The 21,111-nt window shown below is 44.3% G+C and overlaps 1 protein-coding gene across 1 annotated transcript in view; it reads right to left on the bottom strand.

The window, feature by feature from the left end:
• The window catches only part of LOC147432639 (protein PEP-RELATED DEVELOPMENT ARRESTED 1, chloroplastic-like), a 31,522-nt gene extending 15,515 nt beyond the window's left edge, over positions 1-16,007 (bottom strand). The window contains exons 1-7 of the mRNA XM_086491619.1: positions 15,798-16,007; positions 15,498-15,565; positions 15,389-15,394; positions 15,224-15,329; positions 14,895-15,041; positions 14,657-14,818; positions 14,512-14,580 (exon numbers count right to left, since the gene is read on the bottom strand). Coding sequence (XP_086347745.1) covers positions 14,512-14,580; positions 14,657-14,818; positions 14,895-15,041; positions 15,224-15,329; positions 15,389-15,394; positions 15,498-15,565; positions 15,798-16,007 — 768 coding nt within the window. The remainder of the gene's footprint in view (positions 1-14,511; positions 14,581-14,656; positions 14,819-14,894; positions 15,042-15,223; positions 15,330-15,388; positions 15,395-15,497; positions 15,566-15,797) is intronic.
• Between the last annotated feature and the right edge of the window lie 5,104 nt (positions 16,008-21,111).

The following is a 21,111-nucleotide window of genomic DNA, read 5'->3' as shown; positions in this document are numbered from 1 at the left end:
TGATAGGCAAACTCATGACGCCTCTTCTCTGTGCAAGCAAGCTCTTGTCGAGCCTGCTGTAACTGCTCCTCCAACCATGGACTGTCTGGATGCTGCTCCTGCATCCTCTGTAGTGAAGCAATGCCTCGTCTAAGACGCTACTCCTCTCTCGCTGCAGCCCATCGAGCCAGAGACTCTTGGAGAAAAAAGTAGCTAAGCTGAGCTAGGCCTAAGGCCACTCTGTCTGCAGGTAGAGCCTGGCTGTCCATGCCCTCTGTCCAAAGAGCCTCTACCCTCTCTCTGAGTGCTGAGTCCAACAAGACCCGCTCTGGGATGCGAAGCATCGTGCTCCCACTTCGCTGCATGTCTGCCACTGTGAGGATCACTTGTGCATGATCCGAGAAGGAGGTCCCTGCCAGAATGCCCACTGATCCCCCCAAGTCACTGAAGTGGTCACTAGCGTAGAAGCGATCTATCCGCGATAGATTCACTCCACCCACTCTGCGGTCCGACCTAGAGAAGGCAAGACTCTCTGGAGGCCTCACAAAGCCAAAGTGCTACCAAGTATCTGAGACCCTCAAAGTCATACACAACCTCTCCCAAGCTGCTAACTCGACTCCATGCACAGTAGCATGGCCGCCTCCAATCCTGTCAGAAGGGTCCTCCAACATGTTGAAGTCCCCCCCTACACACCAATGGTCAGCCTGTGGCAAAGACTCAACAATCTGTGACCAAAACTCTGCACGAGCACTCGCCACATTGGGCGCATAGATGTTCAAGAAGCCCACAAGGCCACCCTGAACCTGCATAGTAATCCACTGAGCCCTGCCTGGCACAATAATCCCTCTGCCCACAATGGCCTGCTGCAATGAGTCCACAATAGTCATACATACCCCACCCTGGATGCCTCCAGGTCCAAAAGCAGCTGACCAAAAGGTATCATATCGTCCACGCAAAATCTGACCACATCGCCGAAAGCGGCTCTCAGACAGATGGTGCTCATGTAGCATAAGGAGATCAATCTCTCCTCCCACAAGGCAACGCTGAAGCTCCTGTCGTAACCGGCTCCGCTGTCGCTGAAACTGGGGCCCACCTAGTGCCTGCACGTTCCACGAGACGATCCTCATGGGGAGCGAGAGAGAACATATGCTGCCGCGGCAGCAAGACGGGCTATCTTCGAAGCTGGCTTGGATGGGGAGTAATCCGCATCCGAGCATCCTCTAGATAGGCGAGACTGTAGTGAGTGCCTAGTCCAATCCCAAGCAGAGCGAGCCGTGCGTAAAGCAACCTCCTCTGTCCAAGAGTCCTCATGAATGTATACATAGCAAGGCAAACACTGCGTATCAGCAAAAAGTACACCACAATGTGCCTACATCCTGCTGAGTCTGGGGGTGTCACCGCAAACTTGGCCAATGGCCACAACGTCTGCAGTAAATCTGTAACTCCAAGTTCTCCCATGTGGTGAGAGAACTCGAGAACCTGTGTATGCAATCCTCCCACCACTGAGTCGAGGGACCACTCTGTCTCGGTCCTACCACAGAGGGGGAAGGAGAAACCAACTGCTGAGTCCAAGGCTTCTGTCCCCCTAGCGGCGAGGAACAAAGCATGGACCCTGAAGCAGGCTGCCTCGTGGTCTGCTGCAGAATCACCGAGAAAGCGAGTGAACCCGTAGTCAAGAAATCCCAGCGGCGTCGGAGGTCAATGCTCGTCAGACCACGAGGGATAGCTACAAGGGAAGATGTCTGAATCTGCAGAGGGGGCCGCAAGAAGGGCTGACCCTCTCTCGCTAGGCGACTCGTGGCAAAGGCGCTGCCAAGAGATCTCCTAGCCGCCGGCGAGGGACCAGTCTCCCGAGTCGACTGTGGAACTGGAGCAGGAAGGGGGGGAGAGGGAGCTGGAGGGGGCGGGGGGCGGGGGGGAGGAAAAGCGGGGTGGGACGAAAGAGGTAGAGGGGCGAGGTGGGGAGTGGACGAGAGCAGAGGGCGGGGGGGGGGGGGGGGGGGGGGGGGGGATGAGGAGGAGGAGGGGAACTCTGAAGGGGGGGCGACTGGCGAGGGTGAAGCGGAGGTGGAGGCTGGCGCAGGGGGCTCCTCCTGCTCAAGAGGACCAAAGCGGTTCCCCGTGGGAACCCACTGCTGCTGAGTGGGCACCTGAGGGCCACTCTGAGTGTCAGGCTGTCGCTGTGGCTCCTGGCGTCGACGGCCACGGGTCTGCTGCCACCCCTCCTCCGCTGGAGCCCCAGGCTTGGAGGGTGACTCTGAATCTGTGCGCTCTGCCGCTGGCTGCCGCTGCGGCCCAGCCTTGGTAGGCTGAGGCTGAGGCTGAGGCTGAGGCTGAGATGCAGGTCATAGCCGCCTCCGTGGGCAGGCCTTCGCTAGGTGGCCCATCTGTCTGCAAATGAAGCACTGGTTCGGAAGACCCGAGTACTCCACACTCTGTCTAAACCAACCCCCACTCACCCGAGGCAGAAGGATGACCTTCGGGAGCGTGTGGGTATCTCTGACCAAAACTCGAACTGAGGGGATGCCAGCCGCCTTGGCAGCTACTGATGCTGCCGTACGAGGTGTCTCCAGGACAGTCCCGATGGCAGAGCCAATCCTGGAGAGAAGTGGTAGGTACTCCCTCCGTAAACCCGGAAAGCAGACTGAGATGGGGATGTCTGCCTCCTCTACTAGCACATCCGAAGTCGGGTCAAAACCATGACGCCACTGTCGAAAGTGGGCGCGTGATGCTCGGATGGCCAGTGGACTCATAGCTATGACCTTGGCAGCCATCTCGGAGGTCTCGAACTCAATCTGGTAGTACCCCCGTCCGAGAATCTGAACATCCAAGATCTTGCCCACCTCTGCGAGAAGGCGGGCCTGGAGAAGGTCACGCAGCTCTCCTCTGCTGGGTCAGGTGCCGAGAATCTTGCAAATGACCGAGGTCGCCTGCAGACGCTCTACCTCTACGGCTAGGCTCGCTTGCTCTGTCGGCGAAAGAGCAAGTCGAATGGTGGGCTCAGCGGAGTCGGGCGAGGGGGCTTCGGAGGAGTCCCTCTGGGGCGGAGCATGAGCCTCCATAAGTGTCTACTGCTCTGAAGGAGAAGGGCGGACGTGAAGGCTACCGCTTGAGAGCTCGGCAAGGAGAAAACCAGTTAAAATCCTCTGCCAAACAATTTAAACGAGGCCTTCGGAAGGGGGGGGGAGGGGGGGGGGGTGAGTATATGGGGCTGGAGCAACGAGGGCAGCGGGCAGCCCTCGTTCGAAAGGTTCCTGAAAACGGACAAAAGCTGTTCGAAAGGTTTGGCCAACATACATCATAGAACTATCATGAATACTATAAATAACATAAATAACTTGAGAGGTATGAACCGGATCTACCACAAGATGTTTTTTCCTTAAACGCCTCAAACGATTGAGGGCTTTTATGGAAGAACTTATGTAATGAGTACTAACTAAGGCATTCTTGAAAGAAGCCCAACGAATAGGACCATCACCAAAAACATGCAAATTCTTCAAATTTGACTTAGCTAAAAACTTAAATCTTTCTTGATACAGATTATGACTACTTCTAGCTACTGAAAAGAAAGAAGGGTCAAAAAGACGTACCTGAGAGTCATCAACATTGCTGGTTGAAGCTGAAGAAGAAGTAAAAGTGTTTTTCATTTTTGTAGTAAGGTCAGTATTTCAGATCAACACCCGCCTCAAGGCTAAAGATCCTAAGGCTAGATTGGTGCTAACCACACCCCTCATTTGTATAGCAGGGTTGCTGCCAAGCAGTGAGGTCCTTAAATAAGGCTGCTTGCTACACTCAAAAGATCATCGACAATAGCGTGCAATCGAGTGCCCGTTATCCCTTGCTAGAATCACTACTCAACCTCTCCTCTCACAAGAGATATTTCATGAAACCACACAAGAAACCCTTGATCCAAGGGACCCAAATTAAGATGTTATTATTATTTTTTAAGAATTTTAAGAGAAAACCATTATTTATTAAAAACATGCATTCTACAAAATTATATTTATAACTTTCTCACAACCAAAAAAAAAACAAAAAACAAAGCAAGAAAACAAAAAACGGGGGAGAAAAATACACTATCAAAAGCAAAAAACCAACAAATACATAAATCAAGACAATTAAAAAATAAAAGGCATAACACTCAAACAAATCAAAATCAAGACGAAAAGAAGCTCTACACAATAAATCATGATGCAACCAAAATTACAAAAAGACCCATTACTTTTTAAAAAGTTTATTTAAAACGAGGAATAAAAGTAATACACACATAAAAACACATCGATGTATGAATATAAGATCGGGGTTGGTAGCTGTTGGGGTATGCACACCCTCCCAATATATCTTCATGAAGCTCAACAGCTGGTCACCACTCAGACGAAAATCAAAAAGATTTGCATGTCCGCTAGATGACTGAAAAATATACCTTCATAAGTTCAAAATAGTCTGAACTCACGAATTATAAGAGGGAATAAAGCACTCATAAAACTACAAAAGCAAGGGACACAAGAAAAGAAAAGAAAAAACAAAAACAAGCAAACAAACAAACTAAATCACTTTGTTTGCTACGAAACAAAACTAGATAAAACAAAACATTATTAACTTAAAAATGTTTTTAGAAAAGGCATGCATAAAATAAGTTGACGTGACTTACTTGGCTTAAAACAGGTACTCAATTTTAAGCAAAGAAGGATAAGACATCTTGAAAACTTAATCCTAGAAATCAAACTTCACACAACAACTTCTAAAGAAACACATTCTTAAATCCTCAGGTAAGCTAAATACGAAATCGAAAAATGAACACTACTACAAACCTACGAAGAGCAAAGATCCAAACTTGACAATATGTGACCTCAACTTCGCTGCTTGTCCAAACAGGAAGAATAAGATTATCACCTTTATCATACATAGCTTGGACAACAACTATGACATCCCTACTCACGTCGTCACTGCCCAAGAGTAGGTGCAGGTTTGTATAGAGGTCATTCATGCTTTGAACGTACTCTACAAAACCAACAAGCTGAGTTTCTATCACCCTCCGGAGGTGATGGGCATACTCAACCATGATAAAGGCTAGCATTTGTCAAGTTATAGTAAAAATACTAGAAGCACTAGCGATCAAAACAACAACATAAGGTGTTATTAAGTCAAACAATAAGCGGGCTTTTTAGCTCCCCACTTCTGTTGAATTTACTACTGATTATCTTGAACATTCCAAAGGAAGAAACATTAAAAATAAACTTACTACGATGCAAAAATGATCGAACGTTTTTCATGATTCTTTTGAATGAGTATCCTTTTTCAACTAGTAAAGAAATAAGATGGCAAGAACAAAGACGAGAAAATCTAAATAGTTGAGAGCAAATGACCCCGTACTTAGCTAAAAGAGAAATGTTCGAAGAAATATGAGGCATACAGATGATATTTAGATTGGCATATTCTGGTTCAAGGCGCTTATCATGAATATCTACTTCTAATCCCAAGGGGGTCTGAAAAATCTTAAGGTCTAAAAGGGCAAACAATCACTATTTATGATACAGTTAAGTTCACAAAACTCCTTAGGATAAATTACTCCGCCTACAGAACTCAAATTCAAGTACATAAAGTCTTGAAAAGGAACGTCAAGAACAAAAAGATCATCTACAAAACGTCTTACATTGCATAACTTGTGCAAAAATATTGGGCAAGTGTTAGCAAGAACAAGACGCTCCATAAAATCAAACTCAAAAGTAAAAAGATAGAAATTAGAAAGAAAAACGGCAAAATTGGTGCCCATAGGGATACCAATTATTTGCTTAAAAAGAGAGTCGCCGATGGTTATATATAAATTGTCTAAAAGAAAATCTAACCAAGATATGATGTCAATGTCATCTACAATCCTGGTGAATCTCTTTCTTCCTTTGTCTACCTCTACATTCTTAATTTTCAGCCATAAGAAGTCAAAGTTCAAGGCTGACTTTTCTACTAACAATGCCTTGTGTCTATCCTTCTCAGGCTCTTTGGTCTATTTAGTGTAAAATTTGTGGTCAAAGTGATGCTCTATATGTGTGGGATAGTTGTAGGTCAAAAAATGCCAAAAAAACTCTTTCTTTTTTTGCCATTCCGACCATTGTCCCCATTCCCTAACTTTTGCCGTCCCGTCCTTGTCTCCGTTCCCAACCCAGACCCGCCGTTCCATGTAGCTATGCTAAAGACTCAACCCGAGTCTTCTGGAGCACGCCAAAAGAATGAAAAGTTAAGGGAAAAGTTGCAAGACGAAGTTCAAAACCTATCCACCTATGGATGCAAAGTGTATGGAAGAAAGTGAATTGATAGAGTCACCAAATGTATTGCAGTTTTACCTTGAGACTTTTGGTTTACAACCCACGTATTCTCCAACTCATATCACTTAACTAGAACAAAGGTCAAAGGGCTCGACATGTGCTCAAAAGAGGGGTGATGATAGAGCTAGCACTTCACGTGTACTTAAGAATTCAATGCAATAGAAGTGTACGTTGTTTGACAAAAGTATGAAGGTCTCATTGAGTCATTTGTACACATGTTTGACACTCTTTCTTGTGGATACATGCGATGATAAAAGGGTGCTTACCACACTAAATCATCTATAGCGTGTATATATATCGCCCCTTTCCCCTTTTGCACATATGGTAACGCCCCTCTAGTTGGGCTTCTCAGCTGACCATGTACAGTTCTGGGGTTTTTATGCGCGTTTTCCAAGGCAAGAGCCTTCTGTACAGGAACCGGATTACCTAATTGCTAATCCCCTACAGGTACGTACAATTCCATGGCGAAGGAATGCAAAAACGGAGAGTTTTCTCGCGTGAAAACTCGTCCAATTCGCAGGGGAACTGTCCCATTGCGTGCAGGAGCTTCTGAGACACGCATAGATGTGTTTGCTCCGCTCAAAATGATGCGAAACAGGAAATTACAGCCTGCTGTGTTTTTCTCCACATTTAGGGTTTCGTACCTAAACTGCAAGGTAAAGCCGGGGAGCCTCGAGAAAGCCTTGGGTGCTTGTACAAGACAAATTAGAGAGATTTCCAACGAGGAATCTCGTCTAATTCAAAAGATAGGTGACCCTATAGGTGCGGGAGCTTGAGGGCTACCCACAAAAATGATCGGCACATGAATCGGAACGCAAGATAGGGAATTACAACTTGCTGTAAATTTTTGCAGGTTTAGGATTTTGGCCAATTTTGAAGCCTACATGTCCTAGGAGCTTGAGAGTAGCTAGGGAATCACCGAACATGTGTTTTGGTGCAAATTGGGGGCCAAAAACAGAGAATTCAACGTGCTGTAATTTCTCACATGGTTTTATATAAAGCTCTAAAGGGCGTGGAAAGTCACTGTCTCCTTGGGATTTTGTCCGTGGTGACTTCTATTGTGGTTATGCTGCCGCAATGGGGTTAGAGTAGGGAAATTTCAGCCTGATAAAAGTGGGAAAGCTTGTAGAAGTTTACAGGTTTTCTCAAGTTTAATAAGAATAAAGAAATACAGAAAAAGGCGCCAGTCTTTGTGACCTACAAGGTGTCGCTCTCTACTTGGAAGCACTCTAGCTGCCAAGCCATGATTTGTGTGAAGTGCAATTTCCACTTACTCGTTTATTCGTCAGGTTCCTCTGTGTCATGAAGTTTAAAAGAGTAAAGAATCGGGTGAAAGCTAAAGTCTCTGCCCTACGGCCCGGTTTCAAAGAGACATAATCCCTCAACATGTCTTTCAACGTCTTATTCATCCTTTCAAACTGTGCATTAAACTCGGGGTGATCAAAAGATGAGATACTTAACTTCGTCAGAAAGGTGAGCAAATATATCTCGCCAAAATCGTCCAGTTAACTTGGTATCCCGATCATTGACAATATCCTCCGGCAAACCATACAACTTATAAAGTTGATCCATGAACAAAAGTGCCTACTCAAGGCTTTTTACTATCGATTTCGTTGATATAAATTTCACCGTTTTTGTGAGTCTATCAACCACAACCTAAATGGCATCATTGCCACGACTAGTATTTGTCAAATCAACAATAAAATCCATAGAACCACAACCTAAATGGCATCATTGCCACGACTAGTATTTGGCAAGCCAATAATAAAATCCATAGAAATACTCTTTGGACACCTAGGTGCCTAGCGCTAGGAAAATCATGGTATTCAAAAAAAATCCTTTCTCGAATCTCATCGATTTCAAAGACGCAAAATTTTCCATTTCTAAACAATAATCCACCTTCAATGGAATATTGTCTATGCCTCGTCTCTCCATCGCGACTAACGTGGGTCTCTGGATCACTGAAGCTTTGTATGTGAGTCACGTCCCACTTCGACCTCATTCCATATCTTGCCAAAATGACTATCAGAAAGACAGCCCCGCAGAGAAGAGAGAGAAATCCATCGAGATTTCGGCCATAGACAAAACATTAACCTAGTGGGTTAAGGTGGCCATTTATGTTTAGAAATGCAATACTTTATGCTAAGATTTGTGACACCTGCCAAAGATGTGCTCCAAAACCAACCCTTCAAGGGAATCGACCGCTTAATATCTCCTTGCCGTGGCTTCCCTTTGAGCGATGGGTATAGATTTTGTTGACCCTATCCACCCTGCTACACATCCAAATAAAACCAAGTATCTATTCGTGGCTATTGACTGTACCACTAAGTGGGCAGAGGTCAAACCAATAACCGACTTCACTGTAGCGTAGCAATTATGGAAAAGTTTATTTATGGATACATTATCTACAGATATGGCTGCCCTTTAGATATATCAAATGATAGAGGTTCTCACTTTGTGAACGAGCTGTTGAACAGTATCTTCAAAAATAATGAAGTGTTGCACTGGAAATCTTGCTTTTAATACCCTCGCGCACATTGCGTAGGAAATATTGCTCCTACTACCCTCGTGCTAATGGTCAAGCAGAGAGCACGTGCCACGAATAAAGTGTTATTGTTACTTCTCAAAAAAGGAATGCTCATTACTATCTCCATTGTCACAAATTGGTGATGTGGCAATGCCCCCGAATACACACACACAGCCCCTGTTGACGTCACAGCAGCAGCCGAAAACACGCCGCAATTCCCGTGGGAAAAAGAGCTGACAGGCTGATGTGGCAAGCAGTACGGACCTCCTCAATTTGTGTTGGTTTGCTGACGTGGCATTCCATACGGATTTTCGAAAATTATGCTGGCTGATTTTGGCAGCTTTTGAACTATAGTTGCTTTTGAGATTATGAAGCTTTTGAGTTTGAGATTTTGGGGCTCTGCTTTTGGCATCCCTTGCTTTAGGGGCTCACTTCTCAGAGCATCTGGACGCAGAGTCTGAGAGTGAGTACTCGCAGGCTCATTGTACTTTGCTCAAAGATTAATATAAAAATAAATACCGAAAGGGGCGCTAGTCTTTGGGGCCAATACCTCTTGGCACGGAACTACACCGGGCCATGTCGACCTTATTGCGAATTGTGAATAAGTTTGAAGTGAATCTCTGTTGTGTTGCGCTAGAATCTTGACTTGGGGTGTCCAAGTTTGTTACATCCATCCTCATACTTGGGCTTAGGCTATCCATGTGGGCCTATCACACAGCTTACAAAGCTACCACACAGTACACTCTATTTCAAATGGTTTATGGCATGGAAGCTATCGCTTCCTTTGAGTTCAACCATGGATCTACAACAATGGGCTCTATCACGGTAAAGTGTCCACAGGCTAGTAGGCAAGCATATGTTTCCCAGCTGTTCTTGTTACATGAAAGTCGGCTACTAGCTAACCGAGCTCTTACTACAAAGAAGCATCAGCGGAAGGCCTGGCATGATCGACATTTGTGAAGGTCTCAATTCAACAAATGGAAACACGTGCTGCCCTACAAGGCAAAGTTCCTGAAGAAGGCAAAGAAGTTAGTGCCAAGTTGGAAAGGTCCTCTCCTCATGTCTAAAATTCTTCCTAATGGTGTAGTACAGCTTCAAACCTTACAAAGTGACACCCTTCCTCTCGTCAATGGCTCTCGGATTAAACTCTACCGATCTCCGAATGTGTAATCCATTCTGTAAGCTTTCTTCTTTGCGTCGATGTACTCTGCTCTGTTGCAATCTCTATTCCTCCTCCCTAGCTTTTCTACTTACCTTTGGTATTCTCACCTCCTTCATCCTCATGGAGCTTGTATATCTAGATCCTCCATCTAGTCTTTTGCTTTAGGGAGTGATTCGTTTTGATCTAATCATTCTTAGTGTAACAGAGTTGGACACTCCAAGTCAAGAATCAATCGCGACAGCACCAAATAACCACTTCAAAACAATTCACAGATCACAATAGATTTGCACTGGCCCGGTGGAGTTCCGTGCCTAGAGATATTGGCCCCAAAGACCGGTGTCCTTTCGGTATTTCTTTATGTATTAAATCAATGTCAAAGCACAAAGAGCGGTTAGGGTTTCACTCTCAGACTCTGCGTCCAGATGCTCTACAGGGTGAGCCCTAAACCGTTTACTTAAGGTTACAAGGGATGCCCAAAAGCAGAGCCCCAAAAGCTTCCAGTTCAAAAGCACAATACTCTCACAAGCCCTCTTGAGGCTCTACATTCAAAATAAAGCAAAAATCTTTCTCTCTCATGCTCCCTCTCACACACTTGGCATGGAAAAAGCATCAAGAATTGCGTCGCCCAGAAAAGCAGCCCACAAATTTCGAAAATCCGTACCGCTTGCCACGTGGCATTTCAGCCGCTGTTTTAGAGTTTCCCGCCACATTAGAGTTTCAGCCAGCAGTTAGGGTTAGGGTTTCCAGAAATTAGGGTTTCTGGCAGAAATTAGGGTTTGCAGGAATTAGGGTTTCTGATGTCGGTAGCCACGTCATCACTTTGTGACACTCAGGCTATACTATGTGTGTTTTGCTATCTTTGATTCTACTGCTAAGTGATTTGACTTCAGTGATACAATTTCTAAAGTGTTAGTATCCCATGGTTGCTGGTTGCCGAGGATCAGGAGAGGTTGGCTGCTGAGATTTATCTTACAGATGCCAAGTGGCTATCTCGTCACACATAAATGACACCGTACAAACCTCTCCTAATCCACAACCACCAACCACTTCTAGTCGCCCTTTCCCTGGCCTTCTCTCTGCTTGCCTTTCAACCACCCCCTACTTCCTCTCACCCTACCCCACATACCTCTCCCTATCCCTACCTCAGCCTTCCCCTTGCCTCACCCTTCCTCTTGCTCACACTTCCCCTCACCCCTGCACCCCCATTGTACATTGTCTTGAAAGTTGAGTCTTGGTCTGAAATTGAGAGTGTTGCCAGCCAGTCATCAGTTGTGGTCTTGGTCTCGTAGTCATCTTTTGAGCAATGCAAGTACAGAGTGTGTGTTCTTTCAGTTTCCATTGGTCTTTTCTCAAGTTCACTATTTTCATCAATTGTCTTTTGTGTTGTATACCTTATATTAGAGTTGCCCGAAACGGGAACGGGGACAGGACTCCTGCAAATGAGGGAATGGTCGAAGGGCCCGGCACGGAACATGAGGCATAGAAAATACATAAATAAGGCAATTTTTAGCTTTGTGTGATTGAATACAAGTAGTATTAGCTTAATATGCAGAAATAATTCGATTTGATTACTATTCTACATTACTATGACTTTTTTACGATTATGCGCAATCACCACGTATACAATAGACGCCATGCGCATTCACATACAGTTATAGATTAAAGTCCTCAAATAATTGAAAGAGTAGAAGTTACGAGACAAGACTTGAGTCATAACGTTTAACAAGAATTAAGTTTTCCATTAAATTTGGCCAACAAGGCACTACAAAAAAGATAAGACTCAAGAGACGAGAGAAGTCTAGAGTGCCAGGGCCCAAACGAATATGTTAAAGTCTAATGTACTATACTACAATACCAAAAAAACAGAGGTGGCATATACCATAGAGAGGCTACGACATAGAAAAGTATGGAAGTCCTCAAATCTCAAGAGCCACTAGCTAGTATTCCTCATCATCGAGCTCCGGCTCCTCGACCTCGGTCATGGAGGAAATAGCTGGTGTTTGTACCTTTGTACTCGTACCTGCACCTGCTTGAAGAGCCTCCTGATTCATCTCCCCCTATGTAAAAGAAAATGTCTGCCTAGTCGCATTCTTGCAGAGCATTCACATTTTGTGCTAACAAAGATAAGATCATATGCCTTCTCTACTCCAAGCCGATTCGTCTTCTTGGAAGCAATCTGGCTAAAGATACAACACAATTGATCCAAGCATAAGATACTCATTGACTCGCTGAGGACATAGATCGCCAGTATGTAAAGCTCGACACGATCATAACCAAGGTCCTCACACCGTAGCATTGAACTGATCTTCTTGCGATCAATCTGAGCATCTCGAGCGTCAAATGACCCCCGCATCTCTCTGAAGTATCTTCGTTGATTCTTGACGATGTGTCTATGATCTCTGTCTAAGACTATCTTGTACAAGATCTCTGTAAACTAACCATTGACTTCCTTATCCGTCACTTGTCCTGCACCCTTGTACTCTGGATCCATTGTAAATGCTACCCCGTGTAAAGGAGCGGCATATGAATCCACCTCTTCTTGCAAAGTGCATGGATCTCTTCGTATCACTCTACATCCGACTCAAGCTCAAGCTGCTCAATCATGCAGTCCATAGCCTCATAAACCTTGTCAAAGCAAGGCTCCATACCATCCACAACCTAAAACAAATGGGCGACATAATGCGAAGAGGAAGGTCATAGGCTAAAGCCCATTCAAACAAACCTCCCTTTTGGGGGGTTTAAACTATGAGACAATGTAAAAGAGCAACTCATATGTCAGATGCCTAATACTCATGGGTGCCTAAGTGGCTACCATAATGACTCAATACTTATAAGACCTCCCCTCAAACCAATGACCATAACCGAGAGCAAGCGCTACATGCTATCTACAAAATGGTACCATGCTCAAAAAATAATATACTCATAAACAAAACACAACATGTTTTCACACTAACAAATGGGCAAATGATTTTGAGTTCAAAAGGAAAAATGTGATTGAAACGAATGAGAAAAAGTGTTCCGTTTTGACCCTCCCGAAACGGCGTTTCTTGTTACTTTGTTTGAGACTTTGTTTGCTGCTTCTTGTTGTTGTTGCTACTGCTACTTCTTGGTTGATACTTGAAATAGCACTTGACAAGGGGATGTCCTTATTTTTCACAATGAGTGCATTTGTTGTTCTTGTAACAATCTTTGGCTTGATTTCCAAGCTTTCCACCAGTGAAGCATTTGGTTTTATATAAGCCAGGTAAACGCCTCCCCTTGAAGTGGATTGAGATTCATTTTTATGCCTCCTTTCTCCTTCTTGAAGTGTGTTGAGTGCAGCTTGAAAATCTGGTGTTAAATCTTTTTCTTCAAGCCAATATCATGACTAGGTGATCATATTCTTTGGCTAGAGTTCCTAAGAGTACTGCAAAGTTTGTCAACTTCGGGTACTTCATTCGATGCATGCAAGTTGTGTGACAATCCTTTAAGCCTATTGACACGGCTAGCAATGTTTTCTCCTTCCTCCATTGTTAGTTTATACAACTGTTTCTTCAAGCTTACTTCACTCTTCTTTGCGCTAGCACCGAAGATATTTTTAAGAAATTCCCAAGCCTCTCTAAGCATTGGTGCATTCATCTATAAAGTGCACGTAGGAAATACTAATCTCATGTAGCTCTAAACCACTTGATAGATTAGGGTAGATAGAGTAAAATAGCATTCATAATTAAAAACACACATAAGAGATAATCAAATGCAAACTAGAAAATCCCTTGTTCACGAGAGAGTACAAAGGAGCTCTTTTTGTAGGCTTGAGCTAGGCATCTAGGGGGGTATTACAAGTGTGTAGTACAACTCTAACAAAGTTCATGTACCTCCACCAAGCCCTTTCAGGAAGAGAGGCCAACCCATGAAATTAGGGACTGATTTATACTCATGTACAACATGTGAAGACTCATCATATCATCTCAGAAGAGGAGGGTCATATGCTAAAGCCCATTCACAACACTAAGGTCATGCATTAATGGAAGGGATAGATAAGACAGTGGATGCATCCGCAGCTTATGATGTTTCCCTCCATGGTATAGACGGGGGCTGTTATAATGTAACAAAATCCAAATGATAAAAGGCTTGATGCAAGAAAATCATTTTGGTCTAAAATATATAAGGATGTCCTAAACTATTCAAACCCACAGATGTTGAATCAAGAGGACTGAAAGTTTGAAAAATAGGAGCTAAGCTCCATCCATTGAAGAATCCTTCCAGGAAAAAGAGCATCTCCATAGGCATAATAAAAAATACCGAGATTCTACATCACTGAGAGGGTTGAACTTTTTATTCCGGCTGAATGCAATAGGTGATCAAGATTTAGATTCAATGTAAAAAATCCTTATTTCACTATATTACTACCATCCATGTAAGTCTACAATTAAAGTACGGAAAACATTAAACTTTTCCAAATTGCGATGAGGAAATCATAACATAGCCACTGAATTGTGCAGCTTCTATGGCTGAAGTGAACCCATACTAGTTAGATTAAGCACCTTACTAACTGCCTCCAAAAACATTCCTGGTCGTACCGGCACCTCTTTCTTGGCTGATTTAGACGATACCTGCACAATGTATAATACACACATGATATAGATTGATGAAGATAAGAACTTCACACCCATTTGAAACTTTGATGACCTTTTGCTTGCTCGCAGACGTGTGCCTCCCCAAATGAGAGCTTTCTTCATCTTCCTCCGGGGGATCTTGCCCCTCCGCCTTCCTGTTCATTACATCAGCAATTCTTTGACGGAGGACAGGCCCAGGTCTCACACTGACAATACTCGATTGCATGTCGATTGACTATAATTTAATGCCAAAGGAGAAAGATGCAAATAACATAGGTAATTATAAATAGTACTAGAGCTCTTTATTATACCACATTTCCAGGTAGGGTCTTGAACCCTCGGTTGTCATTTCTCTCATCCAGCAAACCACCACCTAGCATACCGCGAGCCTCATCCCGTATTATAACCAATTTTTCCAGCAATCTTCTATCCTTAATTCTCGGTTTCTCTTCCATAGACTATAAAAGAAGATTCATCAGTAAAATGGATAGGTCACTAGGACTCCAAAGTACAAGTTCCAGGATAGTCCAATAAAGTGCAACATGAGCAAACATTGTGCAGCAAATAGCCTACATTGACCATTAAAGCAACAGCTTCAAATACCAGAATGATTAGCAAGGCAATGTTTTTACAGACTCACAGCTAAAACATTATCAGCTTGAGTAGATATGTTGACCAAGTTTGAAAATGGGATTGTTAGCTTCCCTCCACTCTCTGTGTCAAACACCCCACCACCACCAGCAGATCTTCGCAAGATTTCGGTCCTTTTTTCTTTTGTTGGTGTGCGGCATAGTAATCCTATCACTTGGACCTAAGAAAAGGGTTCCATAGTAGCAAATTAGACCAGACAGGTTTTAGATTAAAAGAGCATTGATCAGTTAAAAGCATCAAAATATGCAGGCTATATCACTCACATGTGGGGGGCATTATCGTTGAGTTGACCCAACAGAGTCTCTTTTATAACCTCAAGAATGTTCTTCTGCTGTGAGACAGAATTAGAAGCTAATTGTGATTGCACAGATTATTGCAATACATTTCACGAACAGAGAAGCAAACATTAGCATTACAAAGCATGATAAAACGCTCATTAGTAAGGTAGGTGCACGCATGCACCAATAACAAATGATAGACACTCGTGCACACACAAATTTAAAACATGCATTGCCACGATTGCAGCTTGTCAAAGTAAGATGAATGTAGCATCATGCATGCACCTGGTCATCACGATCCGATTCTGCCTCTTTAATCATCCAATCCAATGCCAATAAAAAACTCCCATCCAGACTATCAAGTTTCTGCTGTATTGCCCCTGCCGCAGCTAAGTGTATAGCTACACCTTCCTCATCTTGATCCAACCCTTCCACATCCTCAAGCTGTGGAGCAATAATCACACGTTTATTACTACTTACAAAGTCAAAAAACATCATCTGATGTGAGGCCCAAGATCTAGTTGTGAGATCATAGCCCCCTGCAATAATGCAATATTACACATAAAACAGAAATTTGCTTCCAGCTTACAAAGAATAGACAGGATAGAATTGGCAGAGAAAAGGAAGAACAAAAGCAGTATGAATGGTGAGCCATCCAAGGCAAAAAAAACAAGGCACAGATAGAATGATGGTATTTAAACCAAAATAGAGGCTGTTACAACAAAAAAATTTATACAAAGGAAGAGCTTCTTAATCTTACTGAGAACTTGCGTAAATAGAAGTAAATGGAATTTCAATCTATTATAGTGGGAAGCTATCTCCTTTCAAGGCAATTACTGTGTAGGCATCCATCAGCATAGGTAGCATACATCACTTTATATGTATGTCGCAAGCAAAATCCGAGTATCAGCAATTATGACCATGAGCTAAGCCTAAACATTGAGGCACAAAACTACTAGTAGAATGATAAATTGTGAGCAAATGTAACATTTTCTTGTCTAGGAAATGTTGAAGTTATGGCATCTCAAGTGAACTGTCCAATTTGATCCAATTATTTATTTTGTCTTTTAGGTATTTATTTTAATTTTTTGTCAAAGTTTGGGTGGGGCAATTTACTTAGGTGGGTATACATGCAACCCATTGCCCCCATTGTATAAGCATAAGTTATTCATTGCCAAGGTTGGTTGATTCAGGCTCTCTCTCTCTCTCTCTCTCTCTCTCTCTCTCTCTCTCTCTCTCTCTGTGGATAGTTTCCTACAACACTAAAACAATCTTCTTCTTCTTCATCTTCTCTCTCTCTACATATGTCATTGCACTACATATGTCATTGCACAGTGTTCTATGAGATACGGGGGCGTTTCCACTGCTTATTCAGAGAGGGTTTTGGTCCTCTATCTAGGGTCATGAGTTATGAGGATCAGAGATGTCTTGGACTATATCTACTTGAGTTACACAGGTATAGAGACACTTTACTGGGGAGAGCTAGAGAGAGGCAGTCCCAGAGACACATTACAGATTTCTTTTCACTAGATATGGGACAGCCAGAGGAGCAGCCACCACTGCAGAGCTCGTCCCACACTCATTCGACCACTACTGGCACTCTCATCGACCGAGCATTGGAGCTACAGAGATACAGACGACCGCGACTGAGGAGAGGAGCTACACAGCATCGACGGAGACTACAACAGAAGATTCGAGCCATACTCTCTCGACATCCAGAGTGCAGATGAGGATGGATCCTCACCATTTCTTCCATCTTTGTTTCTCACACTGTTACATCCAGTTTACCGGGTACCTATTGTATCAGCTGCTACACCCACGTAGTTTTAGATTGTAGTAGTAGTAGTAGTATTTTGTTCCACTTCTAGTTCTTTTGTACCCAGACATGGTATTAGATTCACTATTTTGTAACTGATTGGTCTCATAGGTCATTTTGGCCTTTTGAAGACGTTAATATAACATTTCATTTCATTTCATTCATTTCTCGTGCTTACTCTCCTTGGTCTCTACGCTTCTACAAAAACAACTTTGACATGGTATCAAAGCCTTGGAGGAGAAGATCGCCATCGTCAAGAAGTTGAGAAGAGAAGCCGCTTTGATTTCTTGTGGCGCTTTGTTCCACCTTGTCACAAACTGATGACGTGGCGTGACTATAAAGTTGTTTCAACTTATGGACAATTGCCAAGGGGCCAAAAAGGGACACTAGGCTTTAAAATCGAGCGTAAGAATCTGCTAACGTGGTTGTTGTGCGGACGGCCACGATTTACACTGACAATTGTACGGACTGCCACAAAACGCGTTGGCTACTGACGTGGCCTGAATATACCAATTTCCGTTGACTGCTTTTGCTGGCAGATTTTAGCAAGTTGCTTTTGGGAAGCTTGCTCTTGAGTTTACTGCTTTTGGGGCTCTGTTTTTAGCATCCCTTGTGACGTTTATAAGTGACCCAAGGGGCTCACTTCTCAGAGCATCTAGACGCAGAGTCTGAGAGCGAGCACCCGCGGGCAGTTGTACTTTTGCCCAAAGATTAATATAAAAGAAATACCGAAAGGGGCGCCAGTCTTTGGGGCCTATCTCTCTTGACACGGAACTACATCGGGCCGTGTCGACTCTTAAATTTGTGAAGTGTTTTGAAGTGAATCTTTGCTGCATCGCGACCGAATCTTGACTTGGGGTGTCCAAGTTTGTTACCCTCCACCCCCCCCTCCCCCCCCCCCCCCGCAACGTTTCAAAACGCTGGCCTGACGGCACTCCTTGTGCCCCACCTTCCCTATGCCACACGTTGAGCTTGCTCCTCTCTCCGCGTTTTGACATGCCATTGCTTGCATCGACGACGGTGGTGCAACAGCAGATATTGGCCAGCGTTTCGAGAGGCGAGCTGTGGAAGTGACGCCCCCCCCCCCCCCCCCCACTTCTCCAGCAGGCAGCGTTTCGAGATGCTACAACAGCACACTATCCCCATGTCGATGGCGCTAAAACCCCCACTTCTCCAGCAAGCAGCGTTTCGAGATGCTACAACGGCACACGATCCCCATGTCGATGGCGCTAAAACCCCCACTCCCTCCCTTCTTACGCGAGGCCTTGGATGCTGCCACCGTTTTAAAACGCTGCGGGCAGTTTTGCCTTGGTAATATGGAGCCCATGTCACAAAGTGATGATGTGGCGGACAGCAGAAACCCTAATTTCTGCCAGAAACCCTAAAATTCTGGCACAAAAAGAACAGAATGATAAGGACAACGACACGCCTGAGAGTTCGAGAGCAGCTGAGTAACGTGGACGAAAAGGCAGATAAAAAGCAGACTGGTACCACATGGCGTGGGACCTGAACCGAATTAAATGAATGAAAGTACAAACTTTGCCGCTTTATGGGCAAAGTGAAGGATCAAGAAGCTCTTTTGAAGGAGCCAAGGCCAACTTGTTTCCACTTGGAATTGGCGGCTCGATTTGGAATTACGCCCAACAGACTAACGCCACGGGCGGAGGTAGTTCGACTGGCACCCGGATGGGATGTTGCCATTACACCGAGCATTGGCAAACTTCGTTTGCAATGACAGGGGTGTTCAGGGCATGCGAGTGACGTTCAGAATCCCTTGGTACCACCAGAACTACGCCGTGGTTGACTACCGGGCCGAGAAAGCGACTTTGATGAATGAAGGGCTCAGAGATTGTACTTGATGAACTTCAGTTTCTTTACTCATTCTTTTGGGAGAGAATTGAACGATGGAAAAAGGTTGAATATGTTTTGACCTAACGCCAAGATTTTTCTCCACACTCATGCCGATTGCTTTTTAGAGGGCTTGAAGATCAGACCATTGACCTGATACCTGGAAGCATGTCACCAAACCGGCCACCTTATCGTGTGAGCCAAGTACAGACTGAAAAGATTATGAACCAAGTGAAAGACCTCTTGGAAAAGGGTCTTGTCCAGCCTAGTACTTCACCGTACTGCTCTCCACTGTTGTTGGATTTGAAGAAAGACGGATCTTGGAGAATGTGCATCGATTATAGATCTCTCAACAAAATCACCATCAAGAACAGATTTCAGATTCCTAGGATCGATGATATACTCGACAGTTTATACGAATCCTCGTGCTTTAGCAGGATTAATCTGAAGAGTGGATATCATCAGATCCGAATCGCGCCGGAAGACGTCTACAAGACAGCTTTTCAGACAACTTTTGGGTTATTTGAGTTTTTGGTGATGCCTTTTGGTTTAACCAATGCTCCTACGACATTTAACCGGATGATGGACAGGATTTTTCGAGAGCACGGGCTATTTGTTGGCACTTTCTTTGATGATATCATTGTTTTCTCCAAGAATGAGGCAGAACACAGAGATCATCTGCTTCGGAGATACACTTTTTGGGACACTTTGTCTCAGCAGCAGGAGTGCAAGTGGATTCGGCCAAGATAGAGACTATAAGTGATTGGCCCGATTGGAAGAATGTCCATGAAGTTGGAAGCTTCTTGGGACTGTGTTCGTACTACAGGCGGTTCATACGAAAGTTTGCAGAGGTTGCTTCCCCTTTGCATATCTCGACACAGAAAGGAGTCCCTTTCTCGTGGGGATCCACAAAAGTGACTGCCTTTCAGACATTGAAAGAGAAATTGACTAGGGGACCAGTTTTGACTTTGCCGGACTTGCAGAAGTCATTTGAAGTATATTGTGATGATTGTGGTCGTAGTTTGGGTGCGGTTTTGATGCAAAAAGGCCATGTCATTGCTTACGAGAGCCGATTGTTCTCAAGGCCGGAAATGACAGCACAGATATATGAGAAAGAGCTTTTGGCGGTTATCCATGCTCTTACTCAATGGCGGCATTACCTACTAGGAGTAGATTTTACTGTCTTTATAGACCATCAGAGTTTGCGCTACTTCTTGTCACAGAAGCAGCATTCGAAAAGCAGATGCGATGGGCGAACATCTTGTCACAGTTTCACTTCCAGATTGTCCATGTTCAGGGACAGAAGAATGTGGTGGCAGATGCTTTGTCTCGGAAGCCGTTGGTTCTGGCTATTTCCGCGATACATCATAGGAGCTTCGAGGATATGGTCAGTCAGTATGCCATAGATACAGATTTTGCAGATATTTTCACACGGATACGGGATGGGGAGACAGTAGCTGGATACTCCCTTCGAGAAGGCTACTTGATGAAAAAGACTATGTTGTGCGTTACACAACCGTTGAGGGAAAAGGTTATAATTGAATGCCATTGTCCACCTTTTACAAGTCACCGCGGCATTGCTACCACCATGAAGGGGGTAGAGAGATACTTCTTTTGGCCGAGACTCAAAAAGGATGTGGAAGAGTTTGTGCGCAGTTGCTTAGTATGCCAAAGGTCAAGTTTGACAGGCATAAGGCACATGGATTGTTACAGCCTTTACCCATACCCACCCGCCCCTGGGAAAGTACTGCAATGGATTTCATTTTTGATCTCCCGAGAATACAGAATGATCACGATGATTTTCCGATTACATGGCACGTCTGAGACGATTGTCTCAGACAGAGACCCCAGATTTATGAGTTTGTTTTGGAAGGCAATTTGGGAGAACATTGGCACTCGGTTGTAGTTCTCGTCATCGTTCCACTTGCAGACTGA

This window comes from Adiantum capillus-veneris, chromosome 20 (genome assembly GCF_014529385.1).
Source record: "Adiantum capillus-veneris isolate H3 chromosome 20, ASM1452938v2, whole genome shotgun sequence".
Classification (NCBI taxonomy): Eukaryota; Viridiplantae; Streptophyta; class Polypodiopsida; order Polypodiales; family Pteridaceae; genus Adiantum; species Adiantum capillus-veneris.
This window is presented reverse-complemented; position numbering and strand designations above follow the sequence as displayed.